The sequence below is a fragment of the Salvelinus fontinalis genome, chromosome 11, assembly GCF_029448725.1.
Source record: "Salvelinus fontinalis isolate EN_2023a chromosome 11, ASM2944872v1, whole genome shotgun sequence".
NCBI classification, from domain to species: Eukaryota; Metazoa; Chordata; class Actinopteri; order Salmoniformes; family Salmonidae; genus Salvelinus; species Salvelinus fontinalis.
The window spans coordinates 22588595-22611536 of record NC_074675.1 but is presented as its reverse complement, the minus strand read 5'-3'; the positions used below and the strand labels follow the sequence as shown (position 1 = coordinate 22611536).

The following is a 22942-nucleotide window of genomic DNA, read 5'->3' as shown; positions in this document are numbered from 1 at the left end:
GAATATTTTACTTTAAAAGGCATAATTGACATACATTTTATTTTGTGAATGCAGCCATACACACATTTTACTCATTTAGCAGACACTCTTATCCAGAGCATCTTACAGTAGTGAGTGCATACATTTTCATACTTTTTCCCCATACTGGTTCCCCGTGGGAATCAAACCCACTACCCTGGCATTGCAATCACCATGTTCTACCAACTGATCCACAGGGGACCTGTATTACCAAAATAATGCAAACTAAATGCTAAAACTAGTAGCCTAGTTATTCATGCATGCAAACAAAAATATTGAATTTTGGCTTAGAATACTGACAAAACTGCAAATGCAAATGAATGAATGCGAACAGATGTGGCGGATGAATCAGAATTAGTTGGGTAACATAGATAAGATGTTTTATTCACATAATATGCTTGTGTGAGATACTTGTCATTAGAATGTATCCCTTTGGGCTATAGTGTTGGCAGCTGCACTTTTCTCTTCTCAGCTAGGGCTCAGTCACTTGGGGCCCAGAGAGGGGAGAGGTCAGGCTTGTCTTTCACATGTTCCTGGTGCTATGCAGAATATCAGAAAGGGAAGAGGACAGAATGGAACATTGTTTTCATATGTGAATGTGTCTTTACCTATTCTTTAACCATGTGAAGGGATGGCGTATTTAATGGGAAACCAATTACTTGTCTCCACAATGTCTGTGCGCCAGTCACTCCCTTTTTTTCCCATTGGGGGGAGGTGTATGGCAGTGTCTGGAACCATTGTCCCCTCTGATGTTGCACTTATCTTGAGATAGTGTATGACCTAGAGGCTTACTCCCCTCAGTGAGCTTGTCCAGGAGTGGGGTCAAGAGGGGGTTTACTTGAGATGGGAGTATCTAGAGTTGACAATTGATATATGCCATTGGATGAGTTGGTGTTTTTGTACTATGAAGTACCAGGAATGAGATTAGAACCTCGTCTTAGAGACCAAACTGAACGATAATTTATAGCGAATGCTGTCTGGCTATGGGATACTCCTCTCTCAAGTAAAAGTCTTTCTTTGTGAACAGTTCCTATTATCTGTGGCTTGTCATGTTGACTAGGGGGGTGGATCTTTGCTATAAAAGATCTCAGTTGCCATTATGTTGGGGCTCTCAAAATTCATTATAGATAGTGAATTGTTGAAAGTCAAAGGCTAAAGCTTAAAGCTCATTAAAGATGAAGTTTAAGTATAGCTCTGACTGGTGTGTAGTTTGTAACTCTCCTCATTTGGTAATACAGGAAAATGCCACCACACAGAACAAAACAGTGGTACCAAATATGCCTAGTAAACAAAATATCAGATCAATAAAGGCATGGCACAATCTATATTTAGGCTAGTTACATTAACAGTAAATAAACGTAGTAAACAAAGGGTGAATAGATATCCAAATAACCAAAACATAGCCTACTACAGTGAGATGCAGCTATGCACAACTGTCTTATCCAAAAATATGCCTATAGGCCCGCTTCAAACATGGAAAATCATGCTGCTCATGAGTACAGGAACACGTTGTGATATGGCACAATATAGTGAGCTCCAAAAGTACCGGGACAGTGACACATTGTTACACACCTTTTTTGACAAGGATATAAGGCCATCTCTCGTCCTCCTTCCGGCAAATCTGACTACAACTCCATTTTGCTCCTCCCCGCCTATAAACAAAGACTCATTAGGGAAGTTCCGGTGGTCAGATCTGTACAACGCAGGAATCATAATCTATGCTCAAAGACTGTTTTGATCACGTGGACTATGGTGTGTATGATGTCATTTATAATAATTTGGCTGCTCTAAATTATTTTGACCAGCAGGTGCCACTAGTGTACAATGTGTTGATTAAAGCCTTGAGTAATGAACCTATTTTTGACACAATTGGCTGGAAATGCTCAATGCATAAGGAAGCTTAATTTCCACATCACTACTGAATAGCCACCATTAGGCAGATGTTCCACTCCTGCCCCGGACTTCCTATTCAGAAAACTCACATGCTATAGTTTGGTACCTTGTAGTTATAATGGGATAATTTTCCACCCAATATTTTTAATATAAGGTACGATCATCGCTGCGCTTTGGTAGGTGGGGGCAATTTACTGGTGGGGCTATTAGCATATTTGGGGCGTGGTCAATTATATGTGTATTTGTGCCAACTGTCAGTGGAAGTGTTGTAGCAGTTTAAGTGTTTGATGGTTATGCCAATATAAGTTGAGCGCCTCCTTTATTGCCGTCTGGTCTGCAAATGTTTTAAGAGGATGTGTCACTGGTGCGCTGTATTTTAAAGATTTTCCAGTAATTCAATGGCAACTTGTTGCCAGAAGTTAGTGTGAATTAGTCAATTCTTAACTGGAAACCATTTACTGACAAAATGTTTCCAGTAATTTACAGGCAACTTTCTGCCACTAGCAATACATGCCAGTAACCTATCGCTTTCACTGACTCTTCTGTTGACAACATGCATACTATGGCAGCTATACACTGAGTGCACATACACATACATCCGGCGCCGACAGAGATGGCCGCCTCGCTTCGCTTTCCTAGGAAACTATGCAGTATTTCGTTTTTTTATGTGTTATTTCTTACATTGTTACCCCAGGAAATCTTAAGTTTTATTACATACAGTCGGGAGGAACTATTGGATATAAGAGCAACGTCAACTCACCAACATTACGACCAGGAATACGACTTTCCCGAAGCGGATCCTCTGCTTGGCCCACCCCCCAGGACAATGGATCGGATCTCAGCCGGCGACCCAAAACAACGGCGCCGCAGAAGGGGCAGACGGAGTGGTCTTCTGGTCATGCTCCGTAGACGGGCACATCGCGCACCGCTCCCGAGCATACTACTCGCCAATGTCCAGTCTCTTGACAACAAGGTAGACAAAATCCGAGCAAGGGTTGCCTTCCAGAGAGACATCAGAGACTGTAACGTTAATTGTTTCACGGAAACATGGCTCACTCGAGACACGCTATCGGAGTCGGTACAGCCACCTGGTTTCTTCACGCATCGCGCCGAAAGAAACAAGCATCTCTCTGGTAAGAAGAAGGGCAGGGGTGTATGCCTTATGATTAACGAGACGTGGTGTGATCATAACAACATACAGAAACTCAAGTCCTTTTGTTCACCTGACTTAGAATTGCTCACAATCAAATGCCGACCGCATTATCTACCAAGAGAATTCTCTTCAATCATAATCACAGTCGTGTATATTCTCCCCCAAGCAGACACATCGACGGCCCTGAACAAACTTTATTTGACTCTATGTAAACTGGAAACCACATATCCTGAGGCTACATTTATTGTAGCTGGGGATTTTAACAAGGCTAATCTGAAAACAAGGCTCCCTAAATTGTATTAGCATATCAATTGCGCGACCCGGGCTGGCAAAACACTGGATCATTGTTATTCTAACTTCCGCGACGCATATAAAGTCCTCTCCCGCCCTCCTTTCAGAAAATCTGACCACGACTCCATTTTGTTGCTCCCAGCCTATAGACAGAAACTAAAACAGGAAGCACCCGTGTTCAGGTCTGTTCAACGCTGGTCCGACCAATCGGATTCCAAACTTCAAGATTGCTTCGATCACGTGGACTGGGATATGTTCCGCATAGCGTCGAACAACAACATTGATGAATACGCTGATTCGGTGAGCAAAGTGCATCGGTGATGTTGTACCTACAGCGTCTATTAAAACATTCCCCAACCAGAAACCGTGGATTGATGGCAGCGCGAACCACTGCTTTTAATCAGGGCATGGTGACCGGAAACAAGACCGAATACAAACAGTGTAGCTATTCCCTCAAACAAGCTAAGCTTCAGTATAGAGACAAAGTAGAGTCGCAATTCAACGGCTCAGACACGAGAGGTATGTGGCAGGGTCTACAGTCATTCATGGACTACAAAAGAAAAAACAGCCCCGTCGCGGACCACGATGTCTTGCTCCCAGACAAACTAAACAACTTCTTTGCTCGCTTTGAGGACAATACAGGGCCACTGACACAGCCAGCTACCAAAACCTGCAGGCTCTCCTTCACTGCAGCCAACGTGAGTAAAACATTTAAACGTGTTAACCCTCGCAAGGCTGCAGGCCCAAACGGCTTCCCCAGCCGTGTCCTCAGAGTATGCGCAGACCAGCTGGCTGGTGTGTTTATGGACATATTCAATCCATCCTTATCCCAGTCTGCTGTTCCCACATGCTTCAAGAGGGCCACCATTGTTCCCGTTCCCAATATCCCCTCCACCCTACCTGACACCCTAGACCCACTCCAATTTGCTTACCGCCCCAATAGGTCCACAGACAACGCAATCGCAATCACACTGCACACTGCCCTAACCCATCTGGACAAGAGGAATACCTATGTGAGAATGCTGTTCATCGACTACAGCTCAGCATTTAACACCATAGTACCCTCCAAACTTGTCATTAAGCTTGAGACCCTGGGTCTCGACCCCGCCCTGTGCAACCAGGTCCTGGACTTCCTGATGGGCCGCCCCCAGGTGGTGAGGGTAGGTAACAACATCTCCACCCCACTGATCCTCAACACTGGTGCCCCACAAGGGTGCGTTCTCAGCCCATTCCTGTACTCCCTGTTCACCCATGACTGCGTGGCCACACCCGCCTCCAACTCAATCATCAAGTTTGCAGACGATACTACAGTGGTAGGCTTGATTACCAACAACGACGAGAAGACCTACAGGGAGGAGGTGAGGGCCCTCGAAGTGTGGTGTCAGGAAAATAACCTCAACACTCAATGTCAACAAAACAAAGATGATGATCGTGGATTTCAGGAAACAGCAGAGGGAGCAGCCCCCTATCCACATCGACGGGACAGTAGTGGAGAGGGTGGAAAGTTTTAAGTTCCTCAGCGTACACATCACGGACAAACTGAAATGGTCCACCCACACAGACAGCGTGGTGAAGAAGGCGCAGCAGCGCCTCTTCAACCTCAGGAGGCTGAAGAAATTTGGCTTGTCACCAAAAACACTCACAAACTTTTACAGATGCACAATCGAGAGCATCCTGTCGGGCTGTATCACCGCCTGGTACGGCAACTGCTCCGCCCACAACCGTAAGGCTCTCCAGAGGGTAGTGAGGTCTGCACAACACATCACCGTGGGCAAACTACCTGCCCTCCAGGACACCTACACCACCCGATGTCACAGGAAGGCCAAAAAGATCATCAAGGACAACAACCACCCGAGCCACTGCCTGTTCACCCCGTTATCATCCAGAAGGCGAGGTCAGTACAGGTGCATCAAAGCGGGGACAGAGAGACTGAAAGATAGCTTCTATCTCAAGGCCATCAGACTGTTTAACAGCCATCACTAACATTGAGTGATCTGCTAACCATGTGTATGTGACAAATATAATTGGATTTTATTTTATTTTAGTGATGGGCTTTTACCAAATTGTGGCGGAATAAGGTTTATTACTCTGAGCTTTTACCACAATGCACATTAGTGACATCTGCTGGTCAGCAATGAAAAGCAGTTGACGTTCATAAAGAAGTATATTACACCATATATCAAATCTCCGAGACGCAGTGGATAATCGTGGGTCTTAGTAGCCTACTATCTGTTACAGGTTTTTCAACTTCCGTGATGTGTCCCTTTTTTGCCATGAATCCCAATCCCCAGTTTTTTTGCTATAAATGACCTGTGAATCTATGTCAATATTTAGGATAGAAGCTTATACTTTACTAAATAAAACAAGTTTTTTGAACAATAATGTGCAGTAAGTGTGGTGTCACAACTATTTTTCTAAATAATATGCCTTCACCAGGATCCGACACCTTTCCCTGTCGTCTGTGAGTGTTCTGGTCCCCAAAACCCTGACTCTACCTGCTGAGCTACAATTCAGATGACTGCATAAAAAAGTCCTAACTATACATTGTAATTACAGTGTCAAGTAGAGGTCGGTGTTTGAAACAAACTTGGAATCGAAGCACCGCAAAGGCTGTTTTTTTGTGAGGCATACTTAAATTTAACACTCCAACTAAGCCACGCCTCCAATAGTCTCCCAGTGTGCCTTTTCGATTTAATTGTAGAGTTACCACCCATGACTCTGTTTGCTAGTGACAAAGATATTCTTGAATTCATTCATTTTCAAGCCTGTGGCCTCTTAAAGTGAGTTCCTAGGTGAATATTATCATTATATATATCATAAGGCTACATATGAAGGCCAAAAAGATCATCAAGGACAACAACCACCCGAACCACCACTGCTGTTCAACCCGCTATCATCCAGAAGGCGAGGTCAGTACAGGTGCATCAAAGCTGGGACCGAGAGACTGAAAAACAGCTTCTGTCTCAAGGCCATCAGACTGTTAACAGCCATCACTAACACCGAGAGGCTGCTGTCAACATACAGACTCAAATCTCTGGCCACTTTAATAAATGGACTTGATAAAGGTATCACTAGTCACCTTAAATAACGGCACTTTATTAATGTTTACATATCCTACATTACTCAACTCATATGTGTATACTGTTCTACACCATCTACTGCATATTGCCTATGCCTGTCATTAGTCACTTTAAATAACGCCACTTTAATAATGTTTACATATCCTACATCACTCATCTCAAATGTATATACTGCTCCATGCCATCTACTGCATCTTGCCTATGCCGCACGGCCATCGCTCATCCATATATTTATATGTACATATTCTTATTCATCCCTTACATTTGTGTGTATAAGGTAGTTGTTGTGAATTTGTTAGATTACTTGTTAGATATTACTGCATTGTCGGAACGAGAAGCACATGCATTTCGCTACACTCGCATTAACATCTGCTAACCATGTGTATGTGACCAATACGATTTTCTTTGATTTGGAACAACCATTTCAGTAACGGGTGCAGGAATTCAATGATTGGATTAGTTTAGAAAACTATTATTTATCTTTGTGTAGCATAACATTCAATCACACAATCACTCAATGTACATGCAAAAACACAGATATGAAAAACGATTCCTAAAAAATCTACCCGCGGTAGAGTTCAAAGTACCTTGGGAATTACAGAGTACCAGCAACAGCCCATCAGAAGATTGCAGGTGTGGCTTATTAAAATGGCATTCAGCTGTCTCTTTTTGGTCTCCCATGAGAGGGAATTTTGTCCCAGTTAGTCTGCTCTGTTGTATTCTGTTCATGAACATTAAGCTTGAACATGGTTAGTTCTCCAGCCTTGTTAAAGGCTGACATAAGTGCATGTGATACCAAAGACCCATACAATATTTCATTTATAGATTGTTACCATGTCATTGTTATAACCACTTCTCGGCTACACCATCAGGTCAGTGTAGCTACAGTAAATTACTGTGAATTATACAATAACACACATGTAACTATTAGAAAATAAGTTATTGAAAACTAAACATTACATTTGTGTGTACCAGCTGCCATTAATCTACAGGAAAATGCATAGTCAATTCTTAACAGTGCAACTCTGGATTGTCACCAAGTACTTAAACCAATTGAAGAACTGTCAAAAGATGTGCTCAACTTTCATCAACATAACGATACACCCGTTAAACTGGTACAACATTTCCACTGATAGATGGCACAAACATGTTTTAGACAAAAATGCTAATGAGCCCCACCAGTACATTGCCCCCACCTACATTTCAAAGTGCAGAAATGATTGTACCTTATATCGAATATATTGGGTAGAAAATGGACCTTTATACTAGATTATCTGCACATGTACCCTTAATGGTACTGACCAAGTGGCACAGTGCTGAGATGCCACTACAGCCTGGGTCACAGCTGACCGGAATCTCTGTAGGAAGGCACACAATTGTGCCGTCCGGTTTAGGGGAGGGTTTGGCATATGTGCTCTTGCTAGTCCTTGTGGCAGGCCATGTGCCTGTAAGCTGACGTCAGTTGAACGCCGTTTCCTCAGACTTTTCCTGCTACTTTTTCATTGGTGTTGTCAGATAATCACACAATTATTGACTTGATTCTAGGTAACCTTTAGCAGTGCAGAAATGTATTCTTGCCAATAAATCTGTGGCCGATCTCTGTCATGGCCACAGACCTGGTGGTGTGGTAGGAAATTCAGGTTGCTAGTATCCCCTTCACGTCAAAAACAAGATTTCACGTGGAAAATCACAAGATTTCACATGTGAAATGTCACATATGAAGTGCCACGTGTGAACTGTTCAAAAACATGTTTTCACATGAAATGTCACACGTGAAAAGTTCAAAAAAGTTTTAATGACCACTCACTTGGTGGCGTAGCAAGAATTTCAGGTTGCAAGAAATTCATCCCCCTTATGGAAAAAACATGTGAAATCATGTGAAAACGTGTTTTTGGAACACTTCACATGTGACATTTCAAATGTGGAAACATGTGTTTTGAAACTCTTCACGTGACATTTTTGAATGTTACATGCCATGGCTGGCTGACAGTACAGTGAAATGCCTTTCTTCCAAGCTCTCCAAATGTAACGGCTTTCCTCCTCCTCTTCATCCGAAGAGGAGGAGCAGGGATTCGACCAAAACGCAGCGTTTGAATATGACATGATGTTTAATTAAACAAAACAGAAAACACGAACGAACACTTGAAGTTACAAAACAAATAAACGATATAGACAGACCTGAACAACGAACTCACATGAAACACGAAGAACGCATGAACACGAAAACTGCCTACATAAAACGAACGAACAAACAAAACCGGAACAGTCCCATGTGGCGCAACGACATACACAGACACAGGAGACAACCACCCACAACAAACAATGTGAAACAACCTACCTTAATATGACTCTCAATTAGAGGAAACGCCAAACACCTGCCTCTAATTGAGAGCCATACCAGGCAACCCTTAAACAAACATAGAAACAGAAAACATAGACTCCCCACCCAAACTCACGTCCTGACCAACTAACACATACAAAAACTAACAGAAACAGGTCAGGAACGTGACATAACCCCCCCCCTTAAGGTGCGAACTCCGGGTGCACCAGCACAAAGTTTAGGGGAGGGTCTGGGTGGGCATCTGACCACGGTGGTGGCTCAGGCTCTGGGCGAGGTCCCCACCCCACCATAGTCAATCCCAGCTTACGTTTCCCCCTACGACTGACCACCCTCCTATTCCACCCACTTAATTTCTTGGGTAACATCGATACAAGGGGCAGCACCAGGATAGAGAGGTAGCTCAGGACAGAGGGATAGCTCAGGACAGAGGGATAGCTCAGGACAGAGGGATAGCTCAGGATAGAGAGGTAGCTCAGGATAGAGAGGTAGCTCAGGATAGAGGGGCAACTCCGGACTGAAGGGCAGCTCCGGACTGAGAGACAGCTCTGGACTGAGGGGCAGTTCTGGATAAATAGCCACTCTGGGCTGAGGGACAGCTCATGACTGGCTGACGGCTCTGGACGCTCATGGCTGGCTGACGGCTCTGGACGCTCATGGCTGGCTGACGGCTCTGGACGCTCATGGCTGTCTGACGGCTCTGGACGCTCATGGCTGGCTGACGGCTCTGGACGCTCATGGCTGGCTGACGGCTCTGGACGCTCATGGCTGGCTGACGGCTCTGGACGCTCATGGCTGGTTGGCGGCTCTGGCAGATCCTGTCTGGTTGGCGGCTCTGGCAGATCCTGTCTGGTTGGCGGCTCTGGCAGATCCTGTCTGGTTGGCGGCTCTGGCAGATCCTGTCTGGTTGGCGGCTCTGGCAGATCCTGTCTGGTTGGCGGCTCTGGCAGATCCTGTCTGGTTGGCGGCTCCGGCAGATCCTGACTGACAAATGGCTCTAGCGGCTCCTGACTGACTAACGGCTCTAACGGCTCGGGACAGACGGGCGGCTCTAATGGCTCGGGACAGACGGATGGCTCAGACGGCACTGGGCAGACGGATGGCTCAGACGGCGCTGGGGAGACGGATGGCTCAGATGGCGCTGGGGAGACGGATGGCTCTGGCCGGATGAGGCGCACTGTAGCCCTGGTGCGTGGTGCCGGAACTGGAGGCACCAGGCTAAGGACACGCACCTTCAGGCTAGTGCGGGGAACAACAACAGGGCACACTGGACTCTCAATGCGCACTATAGGCCTGGTGCGTGGTACCGGAACTGGAGGTACCGGGCTGAGGGCACGCACATCAGGGCGAGTGCGGGGAGAAGGAACAGTGCGTACAGGGCTCTGGAGACGCACAGGTGGCTTATTGCGTGGTGCCGGAACTGGAGGCACTGGGCTGGAGACACGCACCATGGGGAGAGTGCGTGGAGGAGGAACAGGGCTCTGGAAACACACTGGAAGCCTGGTGCGTGGTGTAGGCACTGGTGGTACTGGGCTGGGACAGGAAGGTGGCGCCGGATATACCGGACCGTGTAGGCGTACTGGCTCCCTTGAGCATTGAGCCTGCCCAACCTTACCTGGTTGAATGCTCCCCGTTGCCCGACCAGTGCGGGGAGGTGGAATAACCCGCACCGGGCTATGTAGGCGAACCGGGGACACCATGCGTAAGGCTGGTGCCATGTAAGCCGGCCCGAGGAGATGCACTGTTGGCCAGATATGTAGGGCCGGCTTCATGACATCCGGCTCAATACTCAATCTAGCCCTGCCAGTGCGGGGAGGTGGAATAACCCGCACCGGGCTATGCACACGTACAGGAGACACCGTGCGCTCTACTGCGTAACAAGGTGTCTGCCCGTACTCTCGCTCTCCACGGTAAGTACAGGGAGTAGGCGCAGGTTTCCTAACTGACTTCGCCACTCTCCCTTTAAGCCCCCCCCCCCCCAGAAATTTTTGGGGTTTTCTCACAGGCTTCCTACCGCTTCGTCGTGCTGCCTCCATACGCCGGTATCCCTCCTCGCACTGCGCCAGAGAATCCCAGGCGGGCTCCGGCACTCGCCCTGGGTTGATCGCCCACCTGTCGATCTCCTCCCACGTAGTGTAGCCCAGATCCTTTTCCTGCCTCCGAGCTAGCTCCTCATATCGCCGCCTCTCTGCTTTCGCTGCCTCCAGCTCAGCTTTGGGGCGGCGATATTCTCCTGGTTGAGCCCAGGGTCCCTTACCATCCAATATCTCCTCCCATGTCCACGAGTCCTGGTTCTTTTGTTGCGCTCCCCCAAGCTGCTTGGTCGTATATTGGTGGGTGGTTCTGTAACGGCTTTCCTCCTCCTCTTCATCCGAAGAGGAGGAGCAGGGATTCGACCAAAACGCAGCGTTTGAATATGACATGATGTTTAATTAAACAAAACAGAAAACACGAACGAACACTTGAAGTTACAAAACAAATAAACGATGTAGACAGACCTGAACGACGAACTCACATGAAACACGAAGAACGCATGAACACGAAAACTGCCTACATAAAACGAACAAACAAACAAAACCGAAACAGTCCCATGTGGCGCAACGACATACACAGACACAGGAGACAACCACCCACAACAAACAATGTGAAACAACCTACCTTAATATGACTCTCAATTAGAGGAAACGCCAAACGGGTGAACAGGAAGGACAGGAGGGGACTAAGCACACACCTCTGTGGGGCCCCTGTGTTGAGGGTCAACATGGCGGTGGTAATCTTGCCTACCCTCACCACCTGGGGTCGGCCCGTCAGGAAGTCCAGGATCCAGTTGCCGAAGGAGGTGTTCAGGGTGCTATGCTTTGTGTCGAGCTTGGAGGGGACAATGGTGCTGAATACTGAGCTGTAGTCAATGAACAGCATTCTCACATAGGTATTCCTCTTATTGTCTATGGATCTGTTGGGGTGGTATGCAAATTGGAGTGGGTCTAGGGTGTCTGGGATGATGGAGTGGATGTGTGCCATAACCAGCCTCTCAAAGCACTTCATGATTACAGATGTGAGTGCTAAAGGGTGGTAGTCATTGTGGCATGAAGCCTTAGATTTCTTGGGAACAGCAATGATGGTGGTCATCTTAAAACATGTAGGGATTACAGACTGGGAAAAGGAGAGGTTGAAATTTACTGTAAATATAACTGCCTGTTCTGCGCATGTTCTGAGAATACAATCTTGCCCCTGGAATACAATCGTGCCCCGCAGCCTTGCGGGTATTGCCCTGATTAAAGACTCATGTCGGCCTCTAAGAGTGAGATCACCCAATCTTCTTGGTCGGTGGCGGCCCTCACAACCGTCATGATGTTGTTATTATCAAAGCGTGCATCGTTGGGCAGATCACAGCTGTGTTGTCCTTTGTAATCCATAATGGACTGCCCTTGCCATATGCGGTGGGCGGCGGAGCCTGTGTAATATGGTTCCACCTTATTCCTATATTGTGCTTTTGCTCGCTGTGGAGGTCATAGCGGGACTTTTGTACTAGTTCCTGTCCTCAGCTGTAGCCTCAGGGTTGTCTGCGATAGCCCTGTGTGCGGTAGCCCTATCCTTTAGTTTAGCACCAACTTCAGTGGTAATCCAGGGGTTTTGATTGAGGAAGCAGCAAACCTTAACTGTGGGGACAACGTCGCCAATGCATTTCCTAATGAAGCCGGTGAGGGAGGTGGTTAGCTTGTTGTCTGTCGATGTTATCAGCAGAGGACCGAAACAGCACTAGCAAAGCAGTTCTGTAGCATAATCTCTCATTCTGGAGACAATTTCTCAATGGAGCGACTCATGGGTAATTCCTGTTTGAGCTTCTGCTTGTAAATAGGAAGCAGGAGTACAGAGTATGCTTGCTCGTGGGTGGAAAAACAGTGGTCTAGGACTTTATCACCCCTAGTGGCGAGAGAGACGTGTTGACGGCAGTTGGGCATTACGTGTCTTAATGACGTGGAATTAATATCGTAGGCAATCAGAAAAGCAGCCTCTGGATGTAAGTTTTCCTACTTGGCTTTAGCCTCATGCAGTTTGTTAAGTGCCAGCTTGTTATTTTTCTTGTCTTGCGTTGGAATGTATAGAACAGTCACAGCTGAAAACCGTGGCAGGTGAAAGGGTCGTGCATTTGACTATTCCAAGATGGGTGAACAATGGGTCGACACTTCCACTGCACTTGAGTCAGCACACCAGTTGTAGTTGATGAAGAGGCAAACCCCTCTACCCTCGATTTCCTCGACTCCTCTGTCCTGTCTGCGCAGTGATTCAAATTGAACAGCCATGGAGGTATCTTATCCGAAAGACGTGTTTCAGAAAATCAGAGAATGTTGCAGTTTCGAAAGTCCTGTTGATAGCAAATCCGCAATCGGAGATCATCCATCTTATTATCAAGTGACTGGCCAGTAGAATGGAGGGAAGAGGTGGCCGGTTGTCCCTTTGCCTTAATCTCACCAGGATCCCCCCCTCTCTTGCCTTTGTAACATCTGCGTTTCCTCTTGGGCTGCCCCAAAATTGGGTCGGAATTATAGAAAGAGCAGATGAGTCGAAGTTGAAGCTGGAATAACTGGAAACTATGAAATAACACATATGGAATCATGTAATAACCAAAAAAGTGTTAAACAAATCAAAATATATTTGATATTTGATATTCTTCAAAGTAGCCACCCTTTGCCTTGATGACAGCTTTGCACACTCTTGGCATTCTCTTAAACAGCTTCATGAGGTAGTCACCTGGAATGCGTTTCAATTAACAGGTGTGCCTTGTTAAAGGTTAATTTGTGGAATTTCTTTCTTTCTTAATGCGTTTGAGCCGATCAGTTGTGTTGTGACCAGATAGGGGTGGTATACAGAAGATTATGGCAAGAACAGCTCAAATGAGCAAAGAGAAACGACAGTCCATCATTACTTTAAGACATGAAGGTCAGTCAATACGGAAAATTTCAAGAACTTTGAATGTTTCTTCAAGTATATGAAATGTTTTTCTTGTCCCTGGAAACAATTACAGAGTTCAGACAGAAAGAAACATCTCACCAGATGTCATCACCAATCAGACATCATACTCTTATTTGTGTGCCCGTGTGTCAATTAGTGATACTAATCAGAGTTAAACATACTTACGTTTCTACATCCAGACAGAGTAGAATCGACTTAATGTGCCGAGCATGTTAATTACCCTGTGACAAGGGACCATAACCTCTGACCCTCCTGATATGCAATTGTGTAGACACTCACGCCAGGGTGAGAGATAAATAAAAGTGTGTGAGATATAATAGCCAGCCAGATATCCATGACTGCTGTTACATGTTCGATTAAGGGCTAATGTCAGAGTCTGGGGTGTTGTTTAAATGCTGGGATTATTAAAAGAGAAGTGATCTGACATTAGATGGGAAAACACATTTCCATTAGCTGTCTGGTATAATTACGCTGTGGGAGTATATCACAGGTGAAGTGCTACTGATGTGACATTATAATGAACGGGCCTCTCCTCTCTGCTCCATCCTAACTATTTTTAGAACAAAGTTATGCAGCATTATTAAAGATATGATCAATAAAGATATAGTTCCTGTTCTGTTTGTAAATGCTCTGGTAGGTTATAATAGCTCTATCCATCTAATAGCTCTATCCTGTCAGGGTTTACCAAAATTGGACCCAGAAGCAGACCAGGACAAGGTGAGTATGAAGATGGTGAGTATTTATTAATAAAGGAGAACGTGGAGGTAGATAGTTCCAGGTGGTGGAGCGGGCAGCGGAGGTGTTATGATGGGATTGGATAGGCAGATCCAAGGGATAAACAAAAACTGGCGACGAGCAGACAGGGATGGGATATGGGTTCCGGGTGAATGGCTGTAGACAGAACAAACGGAGGTAAGTTAAAGGCAAGCAAGACGTACAAAACAACAAAACAAAATAAACCAAACTCTATCAACTGGAGGCTGGTTCGTGGGCACAACATACTGTTCATGGCTAACGATCCGGCAGGGAATGGATGTCAGGTCCGGGCTTAAGAAGAGGAGAGATGATGATCAGGACCAGGTGTGCAGATAGCTGATGGGATACAGGTGCGGGTAATCAGAACTCTCCCAACTGGCTACATTGCCAGGCAACCAGACAGGGTGCGTTCCAGGACGCCGGAAAAAACACTCCAGGACAGAACACAGGCAAAAAACAGACTCAGGAAACGGGATTCGTGACATATTCAGCATCTATAATAGCTCTATCCAGCATATCGGACTGCTGGGATATGCTTAACACCCCGGCCGTCCTACAATCTAAACTAGATGCCCTCAATCTCACACAAATTATCAAGGAACCTACCAGGTACAACCCCAAATCCATGATAGATATCATCCTGACCAACTTGCTCTCTAAATACACCTCTGCTGTTTTCAACCAGGATCTCAGCGATCACTGCCTCATTGCCTGTGTCCGTTATGGGTCTGCGGTCAAACGACGACCCCTCATCACTGTCAAACGCTCCCTAAAACACTTCTGCGAGCAGGCATTTCTAATCGACCTGACCCGGGTATCCTGGAAGGATATTGACCTCATCCCATCAGTAGAGGATGCAAGGTTGTTCTTCAAAAGTGCTTTCCTCACCATCTTAAATAAGCATGTCCTTTTCAAAAAATGTAAAACTAAGAACAGATATAGCCCTTGGTTCACTCCAGACTTAACTGCCCTTGACCAGCACAAAAACATCCTGTGGCGCACTGCACTAGTTTCGAATAGTCCCTGCGACATGCAACTTCTCAGGGAAGTCAGGAACCAATATACACAGTCAGTTAGAGAAGCAAAGGTTAGCTTTTTCAAACAGAAATGTGCATCCTGCAGCACTAATTCCAAAAAGTTTTGGGACACTGTAAAGTCCATGGAGAATAATAGCATAATAGCAGCTGCCCACTGCACTGAGACTAGTGTCACCACCGATAAATCCACAATAATCGAGAATTTCAGTAAGTATTTCTCTACGGCTGGCCATGCTTTCCCCCTGGCTACCCCGGCCAACAGCTCTGCACCCCCCACAGCAACTGGCCCAAGCCCCCCCCCCCCCCCCCCCCCGCTTCTCCTTCACCCAAATCCAGACAGCTGACGTCCTGAAAGAGCTGCACAATCTGGATGCCTACAAATCATCTGGGCTAGGCCATATAATCTGGACCCTCTCTTTCTAAAATTATCTGCCACCATTGTCGCAACCCCTATTACTAGTCTGTTCAACCTCTCTTTCGTATCGTCTGAGATTCCCAAAGATTGGAAAGCGGCCTCGCTCATCCCCCTCTTCATAGGGGGAGACACTCTAGACCCAAACTGTTATAGACCTATATCCATCCTGCCCTGCCTTTCTAAAGTCTTTGAAAGCCAAGTGAACAAACAGATCACCGAACATCACAAATCCCACCGTACCTTCTCCGCTATGCAATCTGGTTTCCGAGCTGGTCACAGGTGCACCTCAGCCATGGTCAAGGTCCTAAACGATATCATAACCAAGATTGATAAAAGACAGTACTGTTCAGCCATCTTCATCGACCTGGCCAAGGCTTTCGTCTCTGTCAATCACTGTATTCTTATCGGCAGACTCAACAGCCTTAGTTTCTCTAATGACTGCCTCGCCTTGTTCACTAACTACTTCTCAGACAGAGTTCAGTGTGTCAAATCGGAGGGCCTGTTGTCCAGACCTCTGGCAGTCTCTATGGGGCAGTCTGCCACAGGGTTCAATTCTTGGGCCGACTCTTTTCTCTGTATATATCAATGATGTCACTCTTGCTGTGGGTGATTCTTTGATCCACCTCTACGCAGACGACACCATTCTGTATACATCTGCAGTCTATCACAGTGCCATCCGTTTTGTCACCAAAGCCCAATATACTACCCACCATTGCGACCTGTATGCTCTTGTTGGCTGGTCCTCGCTCCATATTCGTCGCCAAACCCACAGGCTCCAGGTCATCTATAAGTCTTTGCTAGGTAAAGCTCCGCCATATCTCAGCTCACTGATCACCATAGCAACACCCACCCGTAGCACGCGCTCCAGCAGGTATATCTCACTGGTCATCCCAAAAGCCAACACCTCTTTGGCCGCCTTTCCTCCCAGTTCTCTGCTGCCAATGACTGGAACGAATTGCAAAAATCACTGAAGTTGGAGACTTATATCTCCCTCATTAACTTCAAGCATTGGCTGTAAGAGCAGCTTACCGATTGCTGTTGCTGTACACAGCCCATCTGTAAATAGCCCATCCATCCAACTACCTTCCTCATCCCCATATTTGTTTTTTGTTTTTTTTCTGCTCTTTTGCACACCAGTATTTCTACTTGCACATCCTCATCTGCACATCTATTGCTCCAGTGTCAATTGCTAAATTGTAATTACTTCGCCACTATGGCCTATTTATTGCCTTACCTCCTTACTTCATTTGCACACACTGTATACAGATTTTCTATTGTGTTATTGACTGTATGTTTGTTTATTCCATGTGTAACTCTGTGTTGTTGTTTTTGTCGCACTGCTTTGCTTTATCTTGGCCAGGTTGCAGTTGTAAATGAGAACTTGAACTGTTCTACCTGGTTAAATAAAGGTGAAATATATATATTTTTTTTTCTAAAAAAAATGGAGTAATAGGCTACACTATCAACAGTATTGATGGAATTAGCTCAAACAATCCATGGAGATAAAGATTTTATCAATCTACCAGTGTGTTTACAAAAAGTACAGAACTACATCATACAAGTGTTTTGATCATATCTTTACTAATGCTGCAGAACTTTGTTCTAAAGCTGTATCCACACTAATTTGATGTAGTGACCATAATATAGTGGCTATATCCAGAAAATCCAAGGTTCCAAATGCTGAGCCTAAAATATTGTATAAAGATCATTAACAAGGTTTTCCTATGTTGAATGTAAGTAAGATTTGGTAGCCTGATGTGTCTAATGAGGAGCATCCCGACACACTGCACTTGATGCATTTATGAAAATCTTACTTTCAGTTATCAATAAGCATGCACCTATTAGGAAACTGACTGTTAAAGGCCCCCTGGATTGATAAGGTATTTGAAAACTGTATGGTTGAGAGAAATATTGTAAATTGAGAAATTAGGGGACTAAACTGAACGTTTTATTATGAAACTAAGATAAATTATATAAAATATGATGGAAAATAGCTTTGGAGTACTTTAAATGAAGTTATGGTCAGAAAGACTAATTCAACTTAATCTTTCATTGCATCTGAGGGCTCATTCATTACAAAACCTTTTGATATTGCCACTTTTTTTACGACTATTTCATTGGCAAAGTTGGCAAATTTAGGCATGAAATGTCAACAACACACTGTGACATCAACATTGCATTTGGCACAAATCGCTTTCTAGGTACTGGACCTCAGCTGAATCTGGTTATGAATAATGTGGCTGTAGAGCAAGTAGAAGAGACTAAACTTCTTGGTGTTACCTTAGATTGTAAACTGTCATGGTTAAGGCATATTGATTATATTGTTGTAAAGATGGGGAGAGGTTTGTCTGTGCTGAAGAGATGCTCTGCTTTTTTAACATCATATGCAACCAAACAAGTCCTGTAAGCTCTGATTTTATCGCAAAAAAAGACCTAGAAAAGCTTCAGCTGGCCCAGAACAGAGCAGCACATCTCAACTTGAATTGCCTGTATATTAAATGGCCATTGAGGCAAATGACCGAAGATGGCCTGAAAAGCATCTCTCTACTTATGGTTATATTTTACAAACGTATGCTCAACCTGTGGTGCCTGAAGGTGTTATAGCCACACTGAATTGGTTATTTCACTCATGCATACTATATCCCTCCCTGCTGTGATATTGATGTGTTTTCATTCATTTCTGGACCTCATACCTATTTACAACATTTCTATGAGCTGTTCAGAAGGGCCTATTAGATAGATAGATAGATAGATAGATAGATAGAGAGAGAGAGAGAGAGAGAGAGAGAGAGAGAGAGAGAGAGAGAGAGAGAGAGAGAGAGAGAGAGAGAGAGAGAGAGAGAGAGAGAGAGAGAGAGAGAGAGAGAGAGAGAGAGAGAGAGAGAGAGAGAGAGAGAGAGAGAGAGAGAGAGAGAGAGAGAGAGAGAGAGAGAGAGAGAGAGAGAGAGAGAGAGAGAGAGAGAGAGAGAGAGAGAGAGAGAGAGAGAGAGAGAGAGAGAGAGAGAGAGAGAGAGAGAGAGAGAGAGAGGTTCAAAGTGTCATCTGGGATATTGTCACAGATAGATGACTCTCATCGGAAATCAGTATTGCTGTGCGTCAACAACATCTCCATGATGTGAATTACCCTTGTCTAATTGACTACTCTTGATGTACATTATCCTAGAGGTAGGCTATATGCTTGTTATTCATATGAATAGCTTGACACACCTCTGACCCCTATCCCACAGTGTCAGCCATGTTTGGGGGCTTAATGGCTGGTCTGTGTATGGCATCATCAGCTAAATTAACTTTTTTTATATCCTCTCATGTCTGGGTTAAAAAGCAGTGGAATACAGGTGTAATTTTCTGCTCCCACTGGGAATGGCATTAATCAAACACAGGTTAATGTAGTGCGTCACACCTTTCCCCTCCAATACCTGAAAGTACATGTATCTGTTGAGTAACTCATGTACTATACTGTATGCCTGCGTGTAATGCCTCATTGAGTCTACATGTTGCCTTTCATTCATGAGCACACCATTTAATTATAATTTATAAAGCATTTATGAGTATTCATAAGCATACTGGTTTGTACATCATAAGTTAATGCTTCATTTAAGTTATAAAAGAGCTCAACATTGTATCTGCATGGCTGAAACTATTAATGACGTGCAGTGAAACCAGCGACTTTTAAAAATCTTTCAACTTTATTACAAAAACAAATAACCTACACAACAGTCAAACAGAAGGACAAAACTTGTATTTTATATGCCTTATGCACCCGTTTACCTTTGACTTGTTTTTAATTTACATGCCATGGTGGGGTTAGTGTTGAGTTGAACCAGTTGGGCTCGCAGAACAGAGACTAGTATCTCATCAGCCTCTAGTTTGATTTGTGTAACACATACTTCTTTATTATTCTATACCAAAAGGCACTGTTTTTTTTCTGAAGTTCATAAAAGAAACAAAAACTCAAGTTAATGATACATAACCATCCTTGTTGTTTACATGGTGGTGTGGTCATTTCAGCTGAGCATATCCTACATCAGTGGGCTTTGAACCCATGCGTCACTAGAGAGGCATATAGCTGGGAGGCTGCAGTAGATCCCGTTTCCCGTAGGCGCTGGAGCCTACGTTGGTGGGGGCGTACACCGTGCCGATGGTGTTGCTGGAGCGGGTCAGGAAGTCGGCCAGTCGCTGGGTTACACAGGTAGCCGTGTTGCACTTCCTTTTCTCTATGTGGTGGCTGATGGGATATCGGAGGACAGCAAGAAATGAATCCAATATGTCGAACAAATTATGCATTACTTATCGAAACATTTATAGAGTGGTATAGATCAGGAAAATGTAGCAAAGTTATTGGCCTACCAGACATACTGTATATTAAGTGGATAAAAATAGCCACCATATGATACTAATATGATAATATCACTGCTGCAGCTACTAGTAACAATAATAGTAATAGCAATAAACTATTATTATTATTAAGATCACTATTATTTTATTTTATTTATAATATTATTATCACTATAAATTGAAATATTAGGTGATTCCCCCCACAAATTTCAACTGATCCACATGAATCTTCACTATGAAAAATAATGATTTAGAAACTGGTTCCACAGCCTTTTGTTTTGTTTACTGAACTTTCAGTCAAAGTGTTACCTAAACTAAAAAAAATGAGATTGCCCAAACTGAGCTCTAACTTGAGAAAAAATGTGGTTAGGGACACCCTCACACACAATGCTTTTAACGTACAATGTTTTTAACCTACATATTTCACACATACATGATGGCATTGTGCATGTTCATTTATAGATGGCGGCATAGCAGGAAGATAGGAATTCTGTGAACCAAGAGGTTGTAAGTTCAAATCCCAGCTGAGGACATGTTGAATAATAATTACTGTATGAACATGCACAATGTAATTAAGTGTATGTTAATGTGTGTCAAATATGTAGGTTGAAAACATTGCATGTTAAAAGCTCTATTTGAATGTGTGGGTGTCCCTAACCTAGATTTTTCTTAAATCAACATTAAATTGGGCCAACTAACAATGTTCAGTTCAGATAATATTTCAGCATATTTTGACTGACGAGTTGAGTTAATTAAAAAAAGGCTGTGGATCCATTTACTAAATAATAATTAGTTTAATCAACTCGATTATTTTACATTGTTTTGTCCGCAAAATTATCAACAATTGCACTCAATCAACAAATCAATAAATAAGGTGCAACCTTACCTGTTGACAGATGTGAGCCCTCTCTGGAGCCGCGCGCCAATGAGGCCGAGGTAGTGGTTGGAGACGATCCCGGGCACGAGCCAGCCTTCTCTGTCCGGTAGCGCGCTTTCTTGCTCCCTAGATGAGGTGAAGTACCTGAATCAGGATGAGGAAAGAGCCAAACCGTCACTCCGACCGGTGACTGATGCCCACTTTAAAACATCAGCTCAATTCTCGAGGGCGCAATGGAGTGGCCACTAGTCCCCCTCCAGTGCGAACTTGATCACTTTTACGCGATTCACATATTCCTGTCTCTGCCTTGGCAGGACAAAACCCGACCTCTCGGATGTCACGATTGCAATGGATATTCGTCTCAATGATCTCATCAATGTCATTAGCCGGTTGTAGAGTTAGATTACGCACGTCGTTAATTGATTTCTTACGGTTCAAGATGGATGTGCCAAATTACGTACAACTTAAAACCGGTGCTATATCAGTTGAGTGATTAATTCACATGCCAAATTAAACCCACTTCCTAGTGACAATTGAACTTTGGGCGACACTGCACGACACTTGTAATTGTACATCACAGAAGTGACACTCAGAAATAACGGAAATAACTGAGGCAGCTTTGCGCTCTCACCTGTTGCTAGGGAGGGTGGCGACACATGGCAGCAGCACGAGAGGCACGAGAAGGAACACGGGCAGCTTCAGGTAATACATCGTGCACACGGGATCCCTGCACGAAAACAAAACATGGTAAGTCAATAATCACACACGCTGTTGAAAGTAGAGGGATGCACATGCCTGTGAATAATGTAACCCACACCCATCAAATATTCAGTCTATGCTACTAGAACACTTTAGAATAGAATGACAGCAGAAACAGTAAAAGTTCTGTAGAACAGCGTACCATGCAAAACAAAGACCACCAAACAGACAAGCCACTCAACAGTCTACCCTCAACCACACAGGGAAAAGAGAGAAAAAGACTTGGGATAGTATAGTGTCCTGGTCTCCATGTCTCTCAGATCAAATATGCATCCTAATAGTCTGGTTAACTCACCCTCAGTAGTTAAACCCAATCGTCAGTGGTTCCAAAGACAGACACTGCTACTGTCAGTGGTTTCTTAGACTGTCACACACACACTCTCACACAGATATAGGCTTCACCGTCAACCACTTGTGACATCACCCCTCCAAATATAGTCCTGCGTTTCCATTATCAGGGATGAGGTTCACTTAAAGAAACTCGAATCCACAGCAAGAGTCACCTACTCCACACACGCACACACACACACACGACATCATCTTCGTCATTCTCATCATCAGCATCATCGAACTGTGGTTGGACTGGTCTGCTGTAACTCACACTGGGGGAGACAACACATACATTTTACATCAAAATATTGCATTAAGTTCTTAGGGCAGAAAGTTAGACTCTGTGTATTTTTAGGTGGCTCCAATAATGGAGGGAATCACTTGGGGGAAATTATGGGATAACAACTACAATATTGCGGATAAAACATCTGAAGTGTTGGTCCCATGTTTCATGAGCTGAAATTAAAGATCACAGAAATTGTCCATGGACACAAACAGCTTATTTCTCTGTTAGCATTTCTCCATTGCCAAGATAATCCATCCACCTGAGAGGTGTGGCATATCAAGAAGCTGATTAAACAGCATTATCATTACACAGGTGCACCTTGTGCTAGGGACAATAAAAGGCCACTCTAAAATGTGCAGTTTAGTCACACAACACAATGCCACAGATGCCTCAAGTCTTG

At 44.5% G+C, this 22942-nt stretch overlaps 1 protein-coding gene across 1 annotated transcript; it reads right to left on the bottom strand.

Annotated features, from left to right (window-relative positions):
* Window positions 1-19619: 19619 nt before the first annotated feature.
* LOC129864803 (calcitonin gene-related peptide 1-like) lies at window positions 19620-22359 on the bottom strand. The gene is made up of 4 exons (XM_055937090.1): window positions 22222-22359; window positions 21799-21894; window positions 21177-21311; window positions 19620-20180 (listed from the first exon to the last, which is right to left on the bottom strand). The coding sequence occupies exons 2-4, from the start codon at window positions 21876-21878 to the stop codon at window positions 20006-20008; spliced, it is 390 nt and encodes a 129-aa protein (XP_055793065.1). The 5' UTR covers window positions 21879-21894; window positions 22222-22359; the 3' UTR covers window positions 19620-20005.
* Between the last annotated feature and the right edge of the window lie 583 nt (window positions 22360-22942).

Coding starts and splice junctions, on each gene's coding strand:
- LOC129864803 (XM_055937090.1), bottom strand. CDS start 21,878: ATGTATTACCTGAAGCTGCCCGTGTTCCTTCTCGTGCCTCTCGTGCTG. Junction 21,312..21,798: donor GCCACCCTCCCTAGCAACAG/GTGAGAGCGCAA, acceptor ATCCTGATTCAG/GTACTTCACCTCATCTAGGG. Junction 20,181..21,176: donor GGGCTCACATCTGTCAACAG/GTAAGGTTGCAC, acceptor ATATCCCATCAG/CCACCACATAGAGAAAAGGA.